This window comes from Homarus americanus, unplaced genomic scaffold (genome assembly GCF_018991925.1).
Source record: "Homarus americanus isolate GMGI-L3 unplaced genomic scaffold, GMGI_Hamer_2.0 scaffold54443, whole genome shotgun sequence".
In the NCBI taxonomy this organism is placed as follows: domain Eukaryota; kingdom Metazoa; phylum Arthropoda; class Malacostraca; order Decapoda; family Nephropidae; genus Homarus; species Homarus americanus.
In genome coordinates, this window is record NW_024750852.1 from 3,896,703 (window position 1) to 3,922,459 (window position 25,757).

General features: G+C 34.5%; 1 protein-coding gene across 14 annotated transcripts in view; it reads left to right on the forward strand.

The window, feature by feature from the left end:
- LOC121854350 (disks large homolog 5-like) overlaps positions 1 to 25,757 on the forward strand; it is a 130,729-nt gene that overhangs the window by 86,311 nt on the left and 18,661 nt on the right. For 7 of the 14 annotated variants that reach the window (XM_042348966.1, XM_042348967.1, XM_042348957.1 and 4 more), the window contains 7 exons: positions 1,143 to 1,169; positions 5,503 to 5,667; positions 6,068 to 6,229; positions 6,567 to 6,656; positions 8,259 to 8,411; positions 16,595 to 16,773; positions 22,559 to 22,713. In XM_042348966.1, the coding sequence (XP_042204900.1) occupies positions 1,143 to 1,169; positions 5,503 to 5,667; positions 6,068 to 6,229; positions 6,567 to 6,656; positions 8,259 to 8,411; positions 16,595 to 16,773; positions 22,559 to 22,713 (931 nt within the window). Of the gene's footprint in view, positions 1 to 1,142; positions 1,170 to 4,426; positions 4,439 to 5,502; positions 5,668 to 6,067; positions 6,230 to 6,566; positions 6,657 to 8,258; positions 8,412 to 16,594; positions 16,774 to 22,558; positions 22,714 to 25,757 lie in introns of all 14 variants that reach the window. The other 7 variants (XM_042348961.1, XM_042348963.1, XM_042348956.1 and 4 more) reach the window with 4 other exon arrangements.

Genomic DNA, 25,757 nt, shown 5'->3' on the forward strand with positions numbered 1-25,757 from the left:
GTTATTAGCTGAACTCGGTAGATTAAGTAGGTAGCCTTTACTCATCAAGCTTATTCTTTGCTCTGTCCTGCCCATTCATCTTAACTAATGTGTAACAAAAATTTTGATTGAATATGAAAATTAATAGTTTGTTGTATGTTTTCTACTTATTTCGGTATCCACTCTTAGCTTGGCAATAGCTCTGGGATGGTGGTGGTTTAATTGAATGTGAGAGGAGGTTCTGTTTTTCACCATTGTAAGTTATGCTCCTTGTCTGCAATATTAGATCAATACACAGAATGAAAGTAATTCCAGTCAGCCATAACAGTATTAAATTGGAGAATGACATTCCCCCAGTGTACCGCTTTTTGCCTTATGTGTATAAATAAAATTCTGAGCTTATGTCTAAAATTAAATAAAAGTAATTGTAATGTGTGATAGAAATGAACAGACAGCTATCACACTTTACCAAGATGTACAAATCTTCCTCTCCCATCCAGTACAGTTTATTTTGTGGTATAAAACTATGGTTGGATTTCCATGCAAATGCTTGGTTTAACTGTATCTTATCTTTAAGGCAATTAACAATGTCCTTCAAAGTCAAGATTAAAATAATACTGTACTAAGTTGAAGATAATTTTTATTGGGGAACAGCTTACGATGAAACAGTGTGATCAAGCAGTATGTTTACTGTCAGTAACTTTCAGTAAGTGTGCATGACTGTTGCCATTCAATTTTTAGATATTTGTCAACATTGATGAAAAAATGTGATCTTCAAAGTTATTCTAAAAATGCTAGTTCCCTTCTCATATATTGTAGAAGATATATGTAGATGCCCCATAACCCTTTATGTTTCAACGTGGAACAGTGTACATGTCCTCCCCGCCCCCACCCCTTAAACTAGGAAGGCATCAGAAGCTCAAGTTGGGATGATGTCATTTTTAAGTGTGCTTCATTATGATTGTTATTTGTGATAATGTCAAATCCCACCTAGTGCATTTGTCAATGAATTAAGGAAGTTTTATGTTTCCATTGAATTTCATGCTATATATGATGAACTCTTAAGATACCTGCTGCCATCATAGTTGAAAATATCCCTACCACTTTTGCCTAACAGACCCAGTCCTAACCTTTCCCCCTCTCTCTCTCTCCCCTGCCCTCAGAAGGTTAGATTCCCGCTCAAAAGACAGGTGGGTCTTACCCCCTTAGTGGATGACAGTTGCATGATCTACTCCTAACACAAGTAATCTGGGTTCTGTCTGTACGGCACAAAGCAAAGGACCCGTGGCTCCTTGTCTATATATCTTAGTTAAGCATTTTATTTGCTAGTAGTGCTGAACTCTTTTTTTTGTGCATTGGATGCCTTGATAGTAAATAGGTTTTGAATAGATGATAAATTGCAGAACCCATTGCTCAACAAAACTTTTACTGAGCAAGCTTTTTTGGTTGTTTGATAATGTATTGTGCAATGATTACTTGCATGTTGAAAGCATGATAAACATATGGTTAGAATGAAGTGTAATGTTTATGTTATCAGCATTGCCATAAGTTTACACATCTTTTGATAGTGATTTTCTAAGTGAATGTTCAGATTTATTTCATATTCTGTCCATGTCTGTGTGTATGCTTAAGCTAGAGTATTGGATGATCTTGTATTTGTGGTTCTTAGATCAGATTATTTCGTTTTTTTAGTGTTCATCAAACAGTTTTGTTTTATCTAGGAAGTAGATACTCAAAATTAGGCCACTCATCTAGATGCAAGGCTCATTATTCTGTAATAGTAGTCAATTTAATTTTTTTAATAAATTTGTCTTTGAAGTAGAGCATAACTTGTTAAAGCATGAGAAAATTGTAAGTTAGTTAACAGGTAATGACTGGAGAAAGATGAGACAAGTTGCTGCATAAAATTATGAACTGTTGTTAGATAGTTAGGCTGGTTGTGTGCATATGTTGTAGTTTGCTTTGCCAGTACATACAGAGAGTCATTTATCCACTCTGTTTGGAATTAAATGTACAGTACTTAATACTAATTATGTGCTTAATGAATGGCAAGGTGTAATGAATGCCATATTGATTAAAGTCACTGGGAGAACCATATTTGTGCTAAGGACAAGATTTTACATTTTTTAAAGATAAAAGTGCAACTGAAATGTTATTGTTTCCAAGAGAAACAATGTATAAGCAACTGCATTTCAATAAGATAAAGGGAGTGTCATGTTATAAAGAGAATCACCTAACAAACTACCTGAGGTTTTTAAATAATTATGAGAACTAAAAGAAACATTTCTTTGAGAGCAACTTAAAAGAGGACTTTCTTCTATTATGTTTTCAAGTCGACATTTCTTTTTTTAATTAAAAATTTTAAATATACAGTACTTGGATATCAGAAAGGAGTATATGAAGAATAAATATTCTGCCATGATTATCAGAACCTTTGAGTGTAAGAAAATAAAACGATTTGATTGTTTGTGTACAGTATTGTTGATGTGTGTATCCATAGCTGGTGTGTGTGAGTGTTTGTTTTATTGTGTGTTTTGTTTACCCATTTCTTTTTCTGTGAATTAACTGAAATCATCTGCCGGTATTGTGTGTGTGAATTTCTGTACTGCTTCCACATATTTCCTATTAATATTACTAATCCTTATACGGTAATCCAGGTTTGCATAACTCACAGCATTTTTTCCCATCTTAGCTTTCACTCCTTCTCCCTTATGCTAACATACAGTGTACTTGTGTCTTGGCATGCATGTTGGCCCTCTGCTTCTTGCATAAGAAATCAATAGAAAAGGATATGAGAATGATCCTCATTCTCATCACTTATGTTTAAAGGTGAAATACTTGACAACTGCTCTACTTACTTAGTGGTAACTGAGCAAGCTTAGTGAATTCTTTGCCCAACATTTCATATGATAGTGACAGCTCTGTAACTTTTGATGATATTGATATGGTTGGTGACCAGAATTTGAGGGAAGATTCTATTGGTAGCATTTTTTTTCCAAGTCTTTTCCTGTTTGAGGTAGTGTGGGGTAGAAGCAGTAACAGATACACATGAACTATTTCCCTTCATTCAGTGTCATTAAATCATTGTTATTATAGAAAAGGAAGTTCCATACAGTACAATGGTACAGTACTGTACTCACCTTCTCTGCCTCAAGTCTCCAAATGTGGTTTACTGCTGTTGCTTCACTTATAATCTTTCCTTATTCATGCATCCTTCATCTTGTCCTCTCTCTCTCTCTCTCTCTCTCTCTCTCTCTCTCTCTCTCTCTCTCTCTCTCTCTCTCTCTCTCTCTCTCTCTCTCTCTCTCTCTCTCTATCTATGATGTATACACTCTCTTTACCAGTCTTTCACACTCTGTTCACTCAGTACTGAATGTTTATCCCACCTGAGCAGAAGCTATTCTACTTTCTGCTTGCTACTTCACTCTCAGATCTTGTTAATTCTTGTATTTCTTCTCTACTAACCAATTTATTACAATATCATCCTCTTGATATATAAAGTAATTACCTTTGGTTTTGGGCTTAGGTTAGGTCAGGTCAGGTTAGGTCAGGTCAAGTGGAACAGGTTGTATGTGTTCCTTGGATGTAGTGTGAGGTGATTAGAGAGGTGTACATCAGCTGAGTTTGTTTGGTATACATACTGTACACATATTTCACCCCAGTAAGTTAAGTTAGTACAGTAATGGAGTAAGACTAAATGATGGTGTTCACCTTTAATGTAAATTGTCTTCACACACACACACACACACACACACACACACATACATATGTATACAAACACATTAAAAAATAATAATAAAAGATTAATATTATTGTTGCAGAAATTAGAATAAAAGAAATTCTCTTGTGAGTTTTCAGTTAAATATGCAAGTTGACACACCTGTACTGTAGTCCAGTTGCATATCATTAAGGGAGTTGTTTCTGCTTTACTGTGTGACTTAAATATAATCTATGGTAGAAGAAAGAGTTAATTTTCATAAACTACAGTTAAAGTCCTGTTGATTTAGTATTTGTTTATTTTTGCATTAAAAACAAATGACACATCTATGTGTTTGGTACTGCACCGCACCTGTATGAATTGGAGTTGTTTGTTAACTTATTTCTTCAAAATGTGATACAGTAACTGAATACCATTCATTGTGTCCTACAAACAACTCCTGGGAAAAATTGTTTTTACAGTTACAGTACCAGCAGAGATATTCAACTAATTACTGTACCGGCAGCGTTCTTTGTGTCTGACTTATAACTCGGGAACATAATTTTTACAGTTGCTTATGAATTGTTTTATCATGTTATATATATTTACATATGCAATATCTGAACCGATCAGTTCCTAAACGAGAATTTCAAACAAGTGTATAAATGACTCGAGTATTGAGCTTTGTGCTAGTGTTTCTGTTATTGATTTACTTGTAATAGAGCTGTCTTTCTTTGGTGCCACACTTAGGAGACGGTGATAGTAAGTTCTAATATGTAGGCTTTTTTATACCCTAGATGAATGTTATTCTTTAGTACAGTACTGTAGTGCATAATTACTTTTATCTGGCACCTATTTTTTAGAAATATATGATAAAGAATATACCCTGTACAGTACTCTTAAAACATTATTTTTTAAATATTTACTGACACTGTACAGTACATGGTCAGATATACAGTACAGTGATCATGAACAACCATACACACACACACACACACACACACACACACACACACACACACATTCTCTCTCTCTGACTTATGTGCTGTATAGACAGTATTTCCTATACACACATAAGGACATGGAGACAGATGCATGGGTAGTCATACAAACAATTATCGTGGGGCAAACACACAGTCAGGCATGCATACATTCACACTTGTACACATATACAGTACTTGTGTATTCTTTAACATTCGCACATTTTAGCATGAATATGTGCAAACACAATATCTTTATCTTAAATACATATAAGTAGTTATATATGTATAGTACAGTATATACAACAGGCAAAGAGCCATTTTTGCAGTGAAGTCTTTGTTTTCAGTAGAACAGTTAATATTATTAACTAAACACTGAAGCAATAAATCACATTTTCTTTTTTTAGTTGAATAATTATTAATGAGCTTAACACACAAACTTTTAGTCAAGCAAAGCTTCTTTCTATTTTTATTTTTGTTGAAGACTCTCTCATATAGTACTGTACTTCATGTGTTCTGAGATGGTCTTTATTCTGGGATCATTTTTTATTTGAATTTTTGGGTCTTCAGTATATCTTGGTTAGGTTTTTTATTGGTTTTCAAGGGCAAGTGATCTTTTGTCAACACTGTCAGTTGTTTCCTGAAGTACAGTCTAATTAAGATTTCCCTTAGTCACTCAACAATGTGGTAAAATATTTGGGTACTTTTCACTTTAAATTTGCTGCCACAGTTGTCACATGTAGCCAATAAATTATTTTTTGTTTGCAAAAAATTAATGGGTTAGGTTTTATTAATGAAATAGTGTAACTAACATGCATACTGTTGTGGCCTGGCATCCCCATACAGGAGGCCATTACACAGGAGGGCTCAGGAGAGGCCATCAACCAGCTATACATGACCACCATGCGTAAATATGAAGCCATCAAAGATGAGTATGATTCAATCAGAAAGAGGTATTCAGACTTAGTTGCCTCACATTCCAACAACATCTCCAAACTGGAACTTACACAGGTAATCGTGTTCTTTTTTTTTATCATGGAAGTAATGGCTAGTGTATTGTTGAATGAGATGGGTGGCTTTAGGAAATGTGATTCTTCTTAAATTATGAAAGGTTTAGCTTGTCTGCATAAATTGCAAGTAATATAAACAATTAAGTGTTGGTGTAGAGTTATACACAAAGTTGAGAAGTAAATATTAGTAGTTATGGGAAACATTGATAACATAAATTTTCCACAAATGTATGACTGCACAAAGATGACCACTGCTATACTCACTATTTGTGATGGCTGTCTGCCTAAGATGTCTATATTGCTTTCATGTAAATAAATATCAATGAATTATTTTATAGCCTTTGAAAATCCTTTTGCTTTGTTTGTTTGGAATTTTCACATAATTTTGGTTGTGACAATAGGAAGAGGTGTCTCGGTTGAAGAAACAGTATGATGAAATTTTACGAGAATGTAATGAAGCCGTGCGGGAGAAGAACTGTCTTAAGCAGCAGTGTACCAAAGCTATCACAGAGTGGGACTCTGCCCTCAGGGAGAAAAACAAACTACAAGAAGAACTGCTTAAGGTAAGTTATCTCTCTCATCTACCGTATATTTATATTTATTTATATACAGTACAGTACATATTTATATATACCTATATCAAGTAATGTACATATTTCTTTGTCTCCTACAAACAGTATTATATATATATATATATATATATATATATATATATATATATATATATATATATATATATATATATATATATATATATATATATATATATATATATATATATATATATATATATATATAATTACAGTATATATATTATTTTTATTTTGTTTTATAGGATATTTCAGTTGCAGTGGTAAAGTGACACTAATTTACATCAACATTATTTATTGTTTTTCTCAGGTTCGTGAGAAGTATGATGAAATGATGAAGGAAATGAACACCCATCTAATTCAGAGACAACATCTTAATAAAGATTTAAAAAGATTACAAGTAAGTTCTTCACGCTTACTGGAATTCTTTACTTAAAAGAATGATTTATTTGTTTGAGCATAAGATCACATAAACTTTAAGGTATTTATTGTATCTCAAATATACTGGTATGTGTACATTATTTTTCTGTTAGATTAGATTTTTAAAGTTATGATGACCCGACTGTATGAATAAGAGAGACTGTTTTTCATGACCCAATCAATCGGTGTTTTTCCATGAATGATCCTTATTCACTTGTCTGAGTCAACGGGTCTTTTAAACACAACTAACCAGACACGATACCCTTCTCACCTCCCACGGTTCTGGCTAGGGGTGAGGGTACAGAAGGGAGTGGGAGAATGAAGGATTCATTAACAAATGGATAAGAGAACAGGTAGGAGAAGCTACATCAAGATACTGTACCTGTATAGGGGATTACAAAAGAAACAGAGACAATAGCAAAGAAATTGGGGAGGTTGGTGGAATGACATTTGGGTTAAGTAACTCAGTATCACTTACGATACACATCAAAATGAATAAAAGATGTTTCATCTCAAATCTTGTACTTCATAATTCACAATGTTTCAGATTTTGTCTGGAAAATTCGAAGATAAAGTAAAAGTTTTATAGAGCACTTTATTTCACAATAGCTTATTGAATGAATTTTGATGATTAATCAGAGGGAAGTTTTACAGGATGTACAGTCGGCCACAAGAATAAGTGTACACCTACGGTTCGTGTTTGAGACAAAATATCTGGTAACACTGTCCTGAACAGAACAGACAAAATGACCTGTAATTTATGTTTTATTCCTACATATATGTTATAAATACATTTGTTATGAAAGTCTTACTAGTGTCTTGTGTTTATATTACAAGTAATATATTGTATCCAATGGGAGTAAACTTGTTGCCGAATGGGATTGCAGTTATCATACAGCTCCCTCCTCCTCCTCCCCCACTTTTTCTCTTACCCTACTTTCTTTTTTTTACTGAAGTTTGGATTATTAAAGGGAGGAAGAGGAGTAAATAGAATAATAAAGAAGGGGAAACAGAAAATAGTTAGAGATAACAGGTGGGGGAGCTGAGTTTCATCAGGTGTCTGGATGCGCAGTTTCAACGTTACCAGACCATTTGCGGACCTTACAGCTACAGTGTGTATACTTATTCCTGTGGTCGGCTGTACAGTACTGATATATGAGGACAGCAACACATTTATACGGTACTGTAAGCCGTTGATACTCTCAAAATGTAGTCTAGCACTCTTCCGTGGATGAGGAGGGGCATCTCCTTACCCCTTACCTCTTTTCTTGGAAATCAGAATCACAGGATGAGCTGTGTTAAGTGAACCAATTACTATACCACAGATTTGAGACATTCTGCACCAAGGCTTTATTGTTTGGTGTGGTCAAATGTTTGGGGTGTTCCCAAAATACTACTACTGTACTACATCTCCCAGCTCTCATGGTGGCCAGCCATCTAGTCGCTCAAATGTTTTACACTTCCCATATTCATTTCAGTACTGTACTAAGGTAATTTATTCTAACATATATAAATGTCTTTATACAAAACAAAATTCGGTTTAAAATTTAATGTATAGTACATAAAAAGTTTTTCCCTGCAGGAAGAGAGAAATGCAGCGATGCAGGAATACACACTGGTGATGAGTGAACGTGACACTGTACACAAGGAGATGGACAAGCTTCAGGAGGAACTATCTCAGGCCAGTAAAAAGATCAAGACAATTGAACAAACTACTAATGACTCAAGCAAAGAGGTGATTCTTATATCATTGTGATTACAGGATAATTAATATTAGTCAGTAAATAAGACCAAGCCCAAATGTTGTGATCACTATACAGGATTTATGTATTGTGGGAGTACAAGTACAGTACTGTAGTATAAAGACTGATATATCCCTGCAAACATAAATCAGTTGGATAGTGAAAGGATCTTTTCAGAAACATTCCAATAGTAAACTAAAAGGCACTTGGTCTTCATGGTCTTACTTAATGGGATTTAAAACAAAATTGGGATGAAAAATAACTAATGGGGATGATTTTTATAAATTGAGCATTACATAACATTTGGTTTATGGCTTAATCACCTCTGGTGCATTAGTAATTAGCTACTGTTGACAAAAACATTAACTGATTACGTTATCTAACTGACACATTGTCTCAGAACAGTTGTAAAGATTCATTCCTGTGCCTCTAATATAGACTTGAAGCCAATACAGTAGAGCTTGATTATGGTGTTTGCAGAGAAGGAAATTTATGCCTGGCTTGAAAATATAGCAATTTTGGTTTCACCAGATTGTACAAGAGTTGATAAATGAATAACTGGTTTGCAGTGGAACCTCAAATTTGGTACACTGTTTAGTTGTTAAGTGGCAATACACACACACACACACACACACACACACACACACACACACACACACACACCTGTTCATATATATATATATATATATATATATATATATATATATATATATATATATATATATATATATATATATATATATATATATATATATATATATATATATATATATATATATATATATATAATCATGAAGATGCTCATCTGTCAACGTTTAGTTTCTTAATAATATGCCGTGTGAAGTGGCATAGGATGGCATATCAAGAATTTCTTTCTATTGTCTTAACCGTAACACATCTTAATACAATTAGATAGTGTGCTATGACTTACAAAACTAACAGTATTCTTTGTAGTAATTACTAACAGTCTAAAATATTGTACATTAACAGCAAGGTCAGTGTCTGAGGTGCAGTTCATCCCTGTTACTTTGAACCATTTTGGCAACACATCTGAATATTCATACACTGTAATCATTGTACTGTAGTTAACTTGTTCATAATACAGTGTACAAGCTTGTTATGGTGAATGGTAGAAAAGTATTTGGTAGTTGAAGATGCTTAGGGGATATATATTTGTTGCTTAACAGGTTATTGCTGAAGTCTGTGAGGCAATCATAAATTAGATGCAACTTGAACGACAGTAAGAAATGATTGATGTAGCTCTCATGGTATGTGCCTTGTTCCATCATTGAGGCAGGTAACACACCCTCCTGCATCATCCTGTGAACCATGGCTCTCAGTTTGTTGGGCACTGTTAACAATTGTTGATGAAATGAAGTTTTTCAGCATCAAGCACTATGTATGCTATGATATGCAAGATCAAAATGTCATTAAAAAAAATGAAAGTAGTATAATGAATATTGAGGAAATTCAGTCCTTTGGCATTCTGCATTTCACTTAGTTCATCAAATAGAATCAAAATTTATATTCCCAATTCTTGGACATGACCATTTTGAGCATTGTAACTTTGTCTGTGGTATATTTTAATGATATCTGATTAAAAGATAGGAACCTTGTAATATTTTATTTTTTAATCAGATTAACCAAAGCAACTATTTTCATGTTTGTGTCATTAAAAGTTAAAGAAGAATGGTATTTCTCTGCTTTACTTTTCCCTTGTGTAGACGTGCTGAAGCAACTCTTAGTCTTGAAACACAATGACATTTCTTTATGTAAGCTCCATCTGCTGTATGTAAGTGATAGCCAATCCAACAAAAACAAAACTTTTCATCAGACATTGAGAACCTCACTGTGTGTTTGTTCATTCGTTGAAGGTGTGGAGGTGTTCTACAGTCAAAATTTGGGTAATGGCATTTGTAATTGTATGGACAGTATATGTAAGTGGAGTTGAGGTTAGCCAGCCCTATACCCCCCTTCTTTATTTATATCCTATTCAAAGCTGTAAGTAACATGAGCCAAGTTTATGATCTTGTTTGATGGCTTTATCACCATTTCTAGTGTGTGTATATGCCTCTAACAAGGCATTTTAGTTACTGACTCTCCATACCTTCACACTTCATATTAACATTCTGAAATTTTTGCTGAAGAATTCTGCATGCTGATTTGGCTGTCACATTAGTAGATATGTAACCATGTGCTTGCATAAGAAATACATATGTGTTGTAATGATAAGGATCGCCTCAGCAAGTATACTCAAGCAGAAAACTAAGATAGAGATTACTTTAAGTTGAGGGGAGAAAATTGCAAAGATATTGTGGGGAGTTAATACTATGTAGCAGTGATGCTTCAGGGGAAATATTGCCAAAGAGATGAACCATCAGTTTCAGGAAGGGAAAACATTTACATAACTACTGTATGTGTTAGTGCTGCCATGGCACACTAAAGCTGCTTGATCTGATACCTGGTAACTGTGAATATTCTGTGAAAGATGTTTGTTAGTATAAATCTCTCTCTAGAAAAAATGCTTTGATGATGATTTATGCTGTGACTAAAATTTCCTACTGAAACTTCTCTACTCCTACTAGCAGTTAATTCTTAGCTCCTCTGCTGTTGCCTGTAGTCTCTTCTTCATCTGTGTTGTCCTTAAACAATCAGGTTACTGTATCAAAAATCAACAGCCACTTATACCTGAAGCTTAGCATGGCATGATGCTGTTGAGGGATCCTTGTCTGATTATTTTAAGAATTTTAACCGCCAGCTGTCACTGCGATCATGACCAGCTTCCTTTTTATTTTTATTTTTGTACATTACTAGTATTATTATCATTACTTTCATTATTGCTACAATTATTGTTGTTATAACTTTTGGTTATTTTCATATATTAATATTTTTATTATTATTATTATTATTATTATTAGTAGTAGTAGTAGTAGTAGTAGTAGTTTTCTATTTGACATATTAACTTCATTTTTCTTATTTAGATTTCTTTTGCAGTTTTAACACTTACTGGTAAATAGTTTTTTAATCATAGCTCTTCCTTAATTATCTCGGTTTTTCTTAGCACCTTTTACTGGAAAACCCAAAGAGAATGCATCTGTTTGCCTCATACATGTAGGTATACCAGCATACAGAATTCTTCATAAATGTTTTAAACTGTCCTTGCATCTCTGCTCCCTGTTTGCTTGTTGGTGCAGTTTGACCACCACACAAAGGAGAATCTCCATTACTTATATATTTTCAAGAGAGAAGAGATGTGCATGATTGATAATATTATCATTGTTGTTCTTCTATGTTTAGTCTTCTCATCTTTTTCCATGTATTATCACATCATTTTGGGGGAACAAAAACAATCACGCCTTAGAGAGTAAAACAACAACTGCTGTGGCTGTTAAAACCAATTAACGTGTTTTCAAGAAGTTCCAGTCTCTGTTTATATCTGTACATTTTTCAAAAGACACTGCTGTATCTATTAAGGAAAGTAATAAAAATTCTCATTCAAGTTTGCAGCAATTATCTGCACAGACAAATGCACACAGTGCTAAAGTGTAGACTCATGCATACTGATACACGTTTACATTTACTTTGTAGATACAGTTTAATGATTCTTGTACAGTGTGTGAACGATCATTATGGTTTGATTAATTATTAAGAACTTGAGAAATAACAACTGAACTTTATATCCACTCGTGTTATCTAGTTCATGCAAAGGAAGGTGAGCTAGAGGAAATATTTTAATGTTGAATCATTACCTTGTCAGGTAACCACAGTTGACCTTTGAATATGTACAACCAAAAGTGTGACAAACTCTGTATGTACATGTATTACCACTTGGTAAAACACAATTTCATTTCTTTACCTTATCTTTATAACTCCAGCTTAATATGTTTTAGATTATCTTACATTGATAGAGGTACCAGAAAAAATCTAAAGATAACTCATTTTTGGTATTGTATATCCCGTTAAAATGTACCAGTACTTCGTGCACCCACCCCTCACCTGTACAGTATAACTGATTGGTGGGTAAGAGAGAATTAATAGTTGTGGATAAGATAAAAGGGAGATTCTTGTCAATAATATTTGCAAGGTTCAGTATTATTTGTGTTATCAGCAAAGTGGCTGTTATCTACAGTATTTTGGGTTTTTTAATGGAATTTGTGTGTTAAATAGAAAGTAGCAGCCATCATACTTAAGTCTTGAATTTTTTTTCCAATTTGTGTTTTTCTGGTTATTAGATTATGTCTTGCTGAGGCAAGTGTAACTACTTTACAGTACTGTAGTTCAGAAATAGTGTAGAGGAACTGCTATTTCTGTCACTTCATACTTGGACCTAAGACTTAAGTTTTAGCTATATAAGGAACAGCTTGCATTAACCATTAATTTTCTGTAGTACTTTAAATTCCTTTATATTACTTTACTTCCAACCTAACAAGAGTGTATTGTGTGGAAGAGTTGTTCATCCAGACTTCAATCCATCTGTAAACTTCCTGTGTTCTTCCCAAAGTTTTTGACCCATTGTAGTTAAATTAATCAATCTATATATAAATGTGTGCCACTACAGGATGATGTGTCACATTAATTACCAAAGTCCCTGCATAAAAGGTCAAGTTTGCAGATAAGATGTACTAATAATCTTATAGCTGCACATTCACCCATTAGGCACACATACCGGTATACTCGGGGACAGTATTACTTTTCCACAACTCCTGAGTATGACTGGCAGCACACGTCAGTAGTGGTGCAGTGTTTTATGTGACAGCATAAATTAAATTGTTCTACCTATCCATCACCGTTAACACCCTTGTGGATGGAGGTTTCTCTGTGTTGAATAAAATCGTCTGGTATTAGCCAAATAAAATATTAAAAGTGGCATCCTCGTAGTGATGGTGTTAAACCACTCCTAGTGGGGTAAAGCAAAATACACAGGTTCTCACAAGAAACTATCAAAAAGTAACTTTTTTAAATTACTTATTTATTTTTCTCTACACTAGACAGTTAGATATTTGGGGTCTTGTTATGGAAGTGGAGTAAGACAGCGGAACAAATATATTACAGCATTAAGAAAGAATAAATAATTGTGAGTGTGGGGAGTGCTTGTGTGCTCTTCAACCCAGACATCCTGCATTGTAGTGGGAGAAGGCTTGAAGGGGTTTCAAAGTGTATAAGTCAATGTTTTAATCTACCTTAGTGTTCTGGTTTACAATAGATTACGAGACTTATTTATTACTGCTGTTTAAAATGAAGATTCTCAATATTTATTAATGCTGAGTAAGGAGCTACACGATGGCAAATATAACCGAGCATTTCAGGTGGTGAAATAACTCATGTCTCATCTTTGTGGCTCGTGACTTCCTTAGTGCAAAGCAAATTGAAACTGTATAGCAGTGTCTGTGATTCAGGGTTACCTGAAGGTTAGACATTCCATCTTATTTCACCTGAAGATTAACCTAGCCTAACCCCCAGGGAACATTAGGGTGGTTAATCTTGACTCGAAATGAGCTGCAGTGTCATAAGGTTGTTCATGATTCATTCTTCATTGCATAGTAGATTTTTTCTTAGTGTTTCCCCCTCGTACACGTGTAAGCACACACACTTAATGGTTACTTATATACAGTAGTATTGATAACTTACACACTTAAATTAATGGAACACTTTGAATGGCAAGTTGTCAAATATCTTTTATTATTTGCATGAGGTACTTTTCCTGCTAGAGTAATGCTATCTGAGAATTGCTTCTTGCTTAAAGTCAAGACAACAATATGCACTGGCTTTTTGTGTCTCATTAGCCATGCATTTTGTATCAATTAATATTTGACCTTTTCTGATGTGATGAGTTAATAATAAAATTTTGTCTCTGGCATTCCCTGTGACAAGTTATACTAACATTGCTGCTTGGCTGGTCTTCCTTGCCGCTGCTTGCTTTTCTTACTAAAAATCAGTAACAGTTATTTTTTACTTCTTTAGAATTACTGAAAGGACAGGGGTGAAACTCTGTACAGTACACTGGTTAGTACAGTATATAGTGTGGGGGACTTAACATTATAGTCAGTGGCTCAACACACACAGCAGATAATGCTGTCACCGGCCTTGTTCAGCCACGGGATTGTACCCCAGGTCTTATAAGTTGTTATCCAGCTCTCTTCTGAATGTAATATACTGTACTTACTCTATTATTAGATTAATTGTTTCAAGTTATTTATATACTGTTCTGTGCTCTGTGTGCATATATAATTCAGTTGACCACAAATAGGAATGAAATACAGTACTGTTCTGTGATTATTTTCTGGCTATAAATCATAGCCATTAGGGAGTAAAGGAATTTAATCACTCCATCACATCTCTTTGGTAGAGGTCGCTGCTTGGAAATCCACTTGTCTTTTTTCTTATACAGTATAGTGCCAGGGGTGGGGGGGGTGGGGATATTTTCCAACAGGAATGGAGGTGGTTCCTTTGGATGAGAGAAAAATTAGTCAAATGAGTAACTTGTAGTTTTGATGTAGTAACTGATAGTCACTAGAGACCTTGGACTACAATCTACAGGACTGCTACAAGATTTACTCCCCCAGAATGGCCATGGATGATCAAGATCTATATTTTTAAGTTGCCTTTTATTTATTAACTGATGTTTTAGTACAGTATTAATATACATACAATAAAAAAAGGTTATTCAGCAACTTATTGTTCACAATGCTATATGTTCGCCATTTCTGTAATTAAAAGTTATCAAAATATTCAGCAAATTATACAATACTTGATGATGTTAATGAAAGAGTTAGTGCATTTTACAGAGACACTTACAACAAATTAAAGATTGGTTATTTAAATAGAAATAAATAGTTAGGTTCTAGAGCACATAAACTGTTCCTAAAACTGCTTTAATTGACACTGTACAGTATATCATACATGATACGTCAAAAATACAGTAACACAGATAGTGTACGAAAAGTAGTTCTATATCTATTACATAAACATCATCTTCTCTTCTCTTAATCATCTTCTGGGTGACACCATTACACCAACATGGAGACAGGCAGGCTGGCTGGTCACCTGTTTGCCTGAGGTGAAACAAACCAACAGGACTTTCTATGACTTAATAACTCATCTGGAGTTGACAGTGGGATCTTTTGTTTTTTGAAAAATTTTAATTTTACAATAATTTTTTATTAACCTGGCACTAAATGAAACAAAATACTGTTATGTGTAAATGTTTTGAAACTGTATGCTGTACTGTTGTTATATAGGGGTCGTGAGTTGGGAACTTCCAGCCACCCGCCCTACCTCCCACCTCCCTCCCTCCCTCTCACAGTTCATACCTACTCCTCATTTTTCTTATTTTATAGTTTTATTTTGTATTTTCTTTATTTCTAAGTCAAATTAGAGCATTGATATTATATTTCCACAATTTTTTTAGTTTCCTATGTAAATAGAAACTGCAGTAGCTAACAATTGTCCGCAAATTATCATTTTTTACTGTGAAACCTAAAACAACAGGCAGTAATAGAGGTAACCCACAATTTTTGAAACATGAATTTGTATTTCGCGAATTATTGCGACAACTGTACAACAAAGTTTGATACAGTTTTTATGAGCCTCCCAGCCAATCTTTGTTCAGCTACTTGAATTACAGGATACTGTACTGTATTAACTGAGGTTTTAGTTACATTCATGACAAAAAGTAACCAAGTGGCAATAATTGGTATTACTGGTATGTACTCTCTCAACAAAACTTCTCCAGCACCTGGGCACGATGGATGTGAGAATGAGCAGTGTGGGGCTTGTCATCTGGGAATGGTTTCAGATTCTTCGTTCATTTTTCAGATTGCTTCGTGCTTATAGCTTTCGAGAATCTTTTGATGAGAGTGTACAGTATTGTGGATAATAGGATCATGGATCGTTAGTCTTATTAATTTATTTATTTTATTATTATTTTATAGCTATTCAATGATGCTGATTTATATTTTTTAACATACAGTATAAAGTTTTGTGCTGTAACCTGTATAGATTTTCTTTAATCATACAGGTACAAATGTGCACTTAGTTTAGAATTTGTTTTTATTTGGTTATGATAATTTTTTCTCTCTTGTAGAAAATGAGATATATAGTGAGACAATCCACTTATGATGGATTCTCATTTTATATCATTGTGTTCTACTTCCTAATGCTCATATTGTATATACAGCGGGAATCCCTTCTACTACAAATTGAAATGCTGAAGCGGGAAATAACTGCATCTCTCCAAGACCGAGATAAGGCTATTAAGGAGTGTAACGACCTGCGGGAACGATTTGGTGCCAAGGAGGACACTAACAAGAAATGGGAGCAATCATATATGGACTATGACAACTACAAGCAGGAAAGGTTATTATCAATGTTCTGCCTACTGTACTGTACGAGTTTATAGAATTGACCAAACTCACCTTAAGAATATTTAGTGTGTAGGTACAAAGTAATATAGCAATATATGGCAGTCATATCACCCACCACTGTTATGATGACTCAAAAGTGTTAAGATAAGTTCTGCAATTCATAAGAACATTTAATAAATTCAGTAGATTTATTCAAGCCTGCAGGAGGAGGAGGAAATGTTGATTGACAAGCCTAAATTTATACTGTATACCCAAAATTCTACAAGGAAATTACAGACTAGAGGATGTTAGAAAGTCAATTTATCAATGAATCTCAAGGACGACATTACAGATGTACTGTACAGTGTTTTAAAGAACTTATGACTCAAAAAGGTGCAAATGTATGATTGAAGGGCACCATATGATGAGTGAGAGAAAATAATGGGGTTTGATTGAAATCTGCTATATCAGCCTAAATGATTTGAAGGTGTTAGAGCAGTGAAAATACTTTTAAATTAATCAGAGCTTCAATTGGTAAAAGGTAGTTAGGCAGGAAAATTTTTTGTGGCCCGTTTTGTTTGTAGTTTACAGTGATGTTCATGTGTAAGAAGTGATAGCGGAGAGATGAAGTACTTACTGTACATGTACAGTACAGTGTATGTAATGGAAGGGACGTGGAAGTGAGGAGTTGCATCTTTGCTTTAAAGTTAGACGTGAAATTACAGAATGGTTAGAAAGTTTATGAAGGTTGTTTAAGAAAAAAAATATTGGTAGCAACAAAGTTATTTTTGCAGTTGAAGAAATAAAGTACTGTAGTGTACTGTAGAGTAAACCCTTGTTAGAAGATACTGATAGAATGAAATTAATAATAATTATAGAAATATTATTTATTCAGTAAAGTCTTCAGAAAAGTTTGGCATGTACAATACTGTATAGGTATAGACAATGCAGGTACTGTATATATAGTGAAGCACATTTAGTATAGACAATGTACGTATACAACACTGGTAAAAAGCAAGGCACTTCAATCAAGGATATCCGACAAAGCCTTGTGTTGTCTATTGCCTGTAGGGTCCTCTAATTTAGACTAGATATTTGGTAGAGAACAAGATATGTGATTGAAAGTTGCTAGGACTCCGTAGAGAAGTGCCAGATAGACCTTTTTTATTTATCATCAAGAAACAGACTAGGAGAAACATGACAAGAGCAATATGAGATTACTACCTGGGGCTTTAGAGACACATTAACTGCTTATGTGAACTGTAGAATAATTTGCTCAAGTACTAAACCTTCATTCAATGTTGAGAGCCTCGTGTATAAAATTTGGTAGTGAGGATATAGGCTGTAGAAACAGTATGGAGGTAAAATATTGGTCGGAACTGGGAGTGGAGGATGTTCGAGTAGTCTTATTATTATTTGTATTGTTATTATTTTATTATTATAGTTATTATTTTATTATTATAATTATTATTATTATTATTATTATTATTATTATTATTATTATTATTATTATTATTATTATTATTATTATTATTATTTCAGCTCCCTGATTTATGGCAAGGAAAAGTGAGAAAGTGAAGAAGAAAAACTAGTTCATACTAATAATTATTATTTCTTATTATCTTTACTTGTATTTTGTTTTATTACAGCTTTATTAGTATTAGTATGATTGTTGTTTATTATTAGAAATGGAGCTTCTAGGGGGGAATTATCATTGATATCCGCTGGGTATTGTGGTTAATTATATGGGGAGGGTATTGTGGTTGATTTTGATAAGGGGAGGGTACTGTGATAATTGGGTGGATAATAATGAAAAGAGAAGACTAAAAGAGGGTGGTAAGGTGAAGTAGTGTGTTAAGATGAGTGAGTTAATGAGTAAACTGGAGACTAGGTGAAAAGGTCATCAGGTCTCCAAACATTGTGTAACATGGAGGATGACTAGACAAGCTTAAGTACAGTACTCTACATGCTGTGTATGATTATGGAGCTCTGAATGTATGAAATATTGCCACGACTCCACTTGAAGAGTTATCAATTAGTTTAGTAACGTAATCCCTCCCAATACTGGATTAATTTATGCAAACCCCCTCCCTTATTGGGAGGATTCCATTAATGGGAGGGTTTCCCTTTTTTCCCATTTATACATAAAATTGTACAGTACATTAAAAGTCTCACATCATTCCTGACCATCAAAACGCATATTGAATGGCAATGAATATTTTACGTATAGTACAGTGTATAGACACTCATGGGTTAGGTTCCATGGTCAAATGGTCAAAATCCACAGCTAGTATTAGCAGCCATAGTACAGTATTGTATGCTTGAGATACTTGAGTCACCCGTAAACACAACCATATTTAATATTTCATTATGTTTTCCTTAAATACACGTATAATGGTGAAAAACATTAATAAAACAATGAAATCATAAGATATTCTACACAGTACATTAAGATAAAATGAGAAAAAATTAAGTGGGAAGGAAATTGTGTGTGGTGGAATAGGGTGGGTGGCTGGGTTGGACTCAACAGAAATTTCCCACCCCATTATAACAACAGTATGCAATTTCAGCATAATTCCCGTATTATTTAGGTTCATTTGGTGCTGGATCAATAAAACTCTGCAAAATAATCAATTTTACAGAGAAAAAAGTTTTGTGGCAGGATGCTCTTCCTAATGCTAACCCACATGGGGAAACAGCTGGTAATGCATAGGTCACAACTCCTGAGGTAATCAAAAACTACCTGCCTACCTTAGACTAATACAAAAATGTCAGAAGACAAGGTTTTAGGTAAGAAGAAAACACCAAGTTATCTATTGAAAGTACAGTATTGGGGGTAAGGTACACAAATGTATTCATAATATATAAGTATGGAGAAAAGAAAATGTATACTTGTACTTAAATGTATAGATACATAACAACAAGATGTGGAAAATCCATAGTTCTCTTTTAACAAGGACTTAACTTTGATGTTCTAAAAGGAAGGAATTTGTGTTGAGGTGGGATGTGTTTCAGGGGTAGATAAAGAGGTGGATGTGACATAGAGAGATAGGAAACACTGTGGAGAGCGAGGAGGGTGGCTGGATATTGAGAGCATTGGCGAGGGTTTGTGCAGGCGGAGAGAATGGAGGTGACCATTTGGGTTAAGAAACGCAAGAGATTGAATGTTGAAGAGAGGAGAAGAAGGGATAGGCCAAGAATAGATGGGCAGAGGTTGTTAGAAATAACCTCGGAGATTAGAACCTGACCAGAAAGGCTGCAAGAGACTGTGCAGCATGGAGAATTGCCATCAGGTAATCATGGCTAACCCGGACAAGCTCGGAAAATGGCCATATAAGGGCGATGACGATGATGATTACCGGGAGAGATAAACAGTGAAGGTTTATGAAAGAACAAGTAGGAATAGATCAGATCCATATTAAGAGGATTTTTAAGTGAATGACACACAAGAAGTGACACAGACAGGTGGATAGTTAACTGGGAAGGATTGTAAGAGTACAGTAGTGCCTTCATGTATGTGAGGAGCATCCTGGAAAATGCCATGGATATGGAATCTGCAGAAATTTAATTATTATATCATGGGAAGAATATACTGTAGATGCTCTCTCGGGCCCAATTCCTGCTGCCAGCCCAACAAGTTTAACAATACGAACACCCTAATTACTGTACCTTGTAATGACCCAGAGGGATACTTAGTAGTGTACTGTACACTCTTGTCAGTTATCAGGAGTGTTAGTTACCTCTGCTACCACCACGTCTCATGTTGCCATCACCACGTCTCATGTTGCCACCACCACATCTCATGTTGCCACCACCACGTCTCATGCCGCCACCACCACGTCTCATGTTGCCACCACCACGTCTCATGCCGCCACCACCACGTCTCATTTTGCCACCACCACGTCTCATGTTGCCACCACCACGTCTCATGCCGCCACCACCACATCTCATGTTGCCACCACCACGTCTCATGCCGCCACCACGTCTCATGTACACCTTTTCCCCAAGATTTTTCATCTAAAATGTTTAAATAAATGTCCAAAAGTCAGTGTTCTGAGTAGAGAATGATTTATAATGTGTTTCCTTCGTATAAAAGAAGTTGGCGGTGTCGTATGATTCATTAATGATATTAGTATTATCTGGTATTATATTTTTGGTGTTTTGCATAAACTGTGAGCAATGTGCTCACTCTGCCTGCTGTTGTGTAGCAATCATTAAATAAAATAAATCCTCGTCAGAGCGGTAAGCAAACAAAAGCACACGGGCGCGGGTGGTCGTTCCCTGCACAGAGGACCATGAATGCATTTGTGCACGTGGCAGCCATTTGGGGATATAAAGAGACATGGAGCTGCTAGGGAGTGATTTATTGATTTATTTTTATTTTTTCCTGACACAGTTATTGTTAAACTGAGTAAGGCCAATTGTGTAGTGAAAACTTACAAAAAATTTAAATCGTTGCACTGAAGAATCATAAGTCAAGACATTATATATCAAGGGATGCCTGTGTATACAGTACAGTATACTGTACCAGCATACAAAACAAGGCACACCAGTGGTGGCCAAGAATACCTCCCTGGCTAGCCACCCAGACATTTAAGTTATAAACTTAAACAGTATTTACTGAGTACTTTGAAATTTATTAGTACATAAGTAAGCAATTCATTAAAAGTGGATAATAAACTTGGGACAAAACACAGGTAAATCAGAGGAAAGCTCACCATTAACCCAGACACTGAACACACACTTAGCAGCCTTGTCCAAGTTACCTATGACCTTGCCCAGAAGAGTGGATGACCCACCCAACTCTTCATTGTTCTTCAATTTTCACTTTCCTTTACCAAATTCTCTCTACTTATTCTAATTCTGGATTATTTCTGTTAGCTTTTTAGTTCATTATTAGAATGAGAATTTATTCAGAACTCTTTCAGGTTATACTTACGGTAGTTCACTTTAACCCCCTGTTCTCAATTAGGACTTGAGTACAAATTAGAAAGTACAACTTTTATCATTGTTCTCTATCAAGGGTCTGCTGCTGTAAGTAGGTTTGATCTCTTAATAAGATGTTAGATTTGGTAGACGATATAGCTCAAAGTCGTCTCTGTCTTAGATGTAAAATGAAGTGCATCAAAATTAATGTTTTTAGAATGCTCGTATGTTAAAAGCTTTCACTCTTACAGGTCAAGGGAAATGTGTTCATACATTCAGTAGTGTGATCTGACATGTTAATGTATGTTTCTATGTGGAATAACAACTGTCTATAATATGTTGATCTGATGAGAACAATACAGTAGAGGCACTGGGGGAAGGGTATGGTGGCCTGTACCCTCCCACAACTTATTATTGATGAAGTCAAGATAAAATTACTGGTGTTGGCTGTGGAATTCTGGTACCACAGAATTATTAATATACAAAAATTCTGTTAGAAAATTTTCAGAGTTAGAGAGGAATTATAGTAATATATTGTTATGATTTTAATGTATTTCATGCATTGTCATAGGCAGCTATATGCTCCCCAACTCCCTGGCTGTTATCTGAAAAGAGGTTTCCATTCTAATCATTTGTATTACTGTTGCTGACACTGATTGGAAACCCCTTCTATGAAAATGCTGCCATTGACATTATTTTTGGTGGTTTTGAAAACCTTTGATGCTGTTCTTCCTTCTGAAATATGTTCCCAGAGGAATTTGCCACAAGATTAATAATTTTAACAAATTTATTTTTCCCCTTTATTTTCAGTAGATCTACAAATCATCCTCAATATTGTGATTAAAAGTTGAATATTGTCTTCTTTTTTTCAGAGATGTTACCTTGAAGGAAGGAACAGATATAGGCTCTAGTTCCCATGATATGTATTCCAAGGCTCAAAAGGAACGCCTAGACAATTTAGATCAAGCTAATCAAGAAATAGATAGGTTACGAAAAACAATAGAAAAATTACAAAGTGAATTACAAGGTAAGATTATTGTATTTTTAGTGAAAATACAGTGATTTTTTTTATGTTTGAGTATTATGCACTGATATAATTATTAATTAAATACTGTAACTGCATTTCTGTTTGAATGAGGAGAGCACCCAATAGCAAACCTTTAAAATATTTTTTGAATTGTAAATTTCATAATTTTTCTTTTTCTATTGTTGTTTGGCTTCAAACAGGCATGTAGCAGTCATGTTTATGATAGTTATTTACTAGTTAAGGTGCAGGTAAATTCTCTATTTGATTTGCTTTAATGACCTCAGTGAAAAAGCAGTGCAGAAGAATGTATTGTAACCTTATGACGTAACACTTTAGTCATGGCATTGCCTTATAGCTGATATCTCTGCAGTATCTATTATTTTAAATTTGTAACCATATTAAATTTAATCTTCTAATGCTAGATGTTTGTTTTATGTAATTATCCAATTGGTTATTAGCTCAAGTGGAAATCTTTGCATCACACTAACTGCCAATTATGCACTTACAGAGAAACTCATAGATTTTATTATTTTTTCTTTTCAAGACATACGTAGGATCATACCTCACACCATCCAATCAGCTTCTAAAGAATCTTTTTGATTTGATTTTAAGTTCGGCCGTTTTCTTTTCTTTTCGTGATAATGACAGTTCCTTTTGTCTCCATCTCATGTCTTTATTATCCTGGTATTATTTTCCTTCTCCTCTATTACCTCTCATTCCCCGCCCACCACCATGATGGAAGACTGTAGCAGGTAAATACTTCCTCCCACTCACCCCTTGCTCCTATTGATCTACTTACCGTCGTTAGGATGTTTGTGTGACTGCGGTGTTTTTTTTGCATGTACATTTTCCAGTACATTGCATGTTTATCATCCAGTTTCTTGTTGTACTGCATCAGTATATTTAGAGTCTTCATAACAACTTATGATTATGATGCTTGAGGAAAGTTATGCATACAGCAATTCTCTATTGATGTTGCTGTGGATGTCTTCAGTAGCAGGGTTTAAAAAATTTGGGGATTGTGTTTGAAAGAAAAAAGTTAGTTTATTTTATCTCTAGATACTTTCATGCATTTAAATATTCAAGAAAGGTAAACCACATCTTAAAGAAAATACTTGTGAGAGCCTAAGTAATTTTTAGCTGAAACATGAAATATTAGGTGGCTAGTTCAAAAGGTCTTCAGGTCACAACTACTAGTTGGTACAGTACATTATTAAAAAGTAAGTTGCCAGACTGTCTTTTCCAGACAAGTGGGGATCAAAACTCCAGCTGTTTGTTACTGAATAGGACAAATAATTTTAGTGTGTATTTTAACATGAGCAAACTATAAGCAGTGTATAATTTTGGGATAATTCACACATACATACTCCTTTTATCAAATTAATTATGGTAGTTGAGGTATTTTTGCAGCTACTTAGAAAACTCTGTACATTCAGTTTTTATACCACAAATAGTTAAACTATGATAGCACTTGCCTGCCTTCATAGTAGATGTTTATAATATTTTCACTTATGCATATTATGTGAACTCTGTACTGTACAGTACAGTATTGCTCTACACTAATCAAACTAATATAATTCTTTAAATGTCTATAGATGAAATAGATGAGAAGGCAAATGTGACCTTGAGGCTTATATAAGCTCTGTAACACACCCACTAATAATATTGTTGAACAAATGGCTTAGGCTGAATTAAATGTAATATTTTATTGACCGTGATAAAGGCCTTTTTTTTTCATGGTGTTTACCATCTTTTACTCATGTTATGTATTGATAGCTGTTTTATATAGGTTTGCTCTAGTAACCTGATCGAAGGCTATAGGTTAATATTGTAATGCAATGTGTTTACCTATAATTAGTTGGTCTGGTATTAAGAGAAGCATATATCCTGTTGTCCGAGCACTGTTGTTTGTTCCCCAGCCTCCCTAAGAACTTGTGTGAAAACTGTCACCTATGGTTAGTTAACATTGTCTTCAAAAATGTATTTCTCTACAATTGGGAGTACTGTACTGTACTGTACCTTTATCATGTTAAAATGGGTATTCTTCAGGAATTTTTCTCCTTCATTTCTCGGTACAAACTGTTTATTTTGCTTCTACCAAAAAATTTTCTAGCATAATTTCTGTGATTTTTCAACTCTAATGACACTAGAAAAAGCATTTTATTGGAACACTGTTCATTATTCTATATAAATTGTTTATTGCACCATCTTTATTGTTTTTTCTTAGTTTGGCTCATTACTATGTTCATCAAAATGAGTTAGAAGTTTGCATGCTTCAGTCTTCACTTCCTGTCTTCCTTTCTTCCCATTTCTCATTAGCTTCCATCTTGTTCTGCTGTAGTGAAGAGAAGTCATATTTCTTTCTTTTTATTTGTAACCTGTGTTATTAATTTAGTGTACAGTACATATACTGCCAATCTCCATCGAGTACAAGGTAATCCTACGTATCATTGTGTGCATGCCTCGTATTTGCACTCTTTGTAAAAAAAATTCTTTTGAGTATCAGGAATCAAAAGTGCTTGGGACCAAGAGGCTCTTGGAAATAAATATTTTGGGAAATTTGATATATCTACTCCAGGGACCCATACATATTTAATAAAAATTAACCAATTTTAGTTTCAACTAAATGTATCGGTCACTGGCGATGGATGTGCGTCTAAATGCTGTTATAAATGACAATAAATTTATAATAAGATACTAAAATACTTATTTAACAATTTTATCAAGGCCAAAATTGCATAACATTTCTATTTACCATGACAGAGCATCGAAAGCTGCATCGTCTCTTTGAGTAAGCAATGGGACTACAGTACCAGCTACACAATATTTTCACCCACTCATATTTTGTTGCAGTTAGAGCTGCTTCGGTCGTTTATTATGTAGACTGCAGTCAGGAACCAAATTATTAGTACAAATGGTTTGTGAAAAATTATTGGTTAGTGAATAATTTTCTCTAAAACTTAGTGCTGCTACTGTACCTGTTTCACTAAAACTTTTGAAAATTAGTGTTGCTAATGGTATTGCTAACAGATTGTTAGTACCAC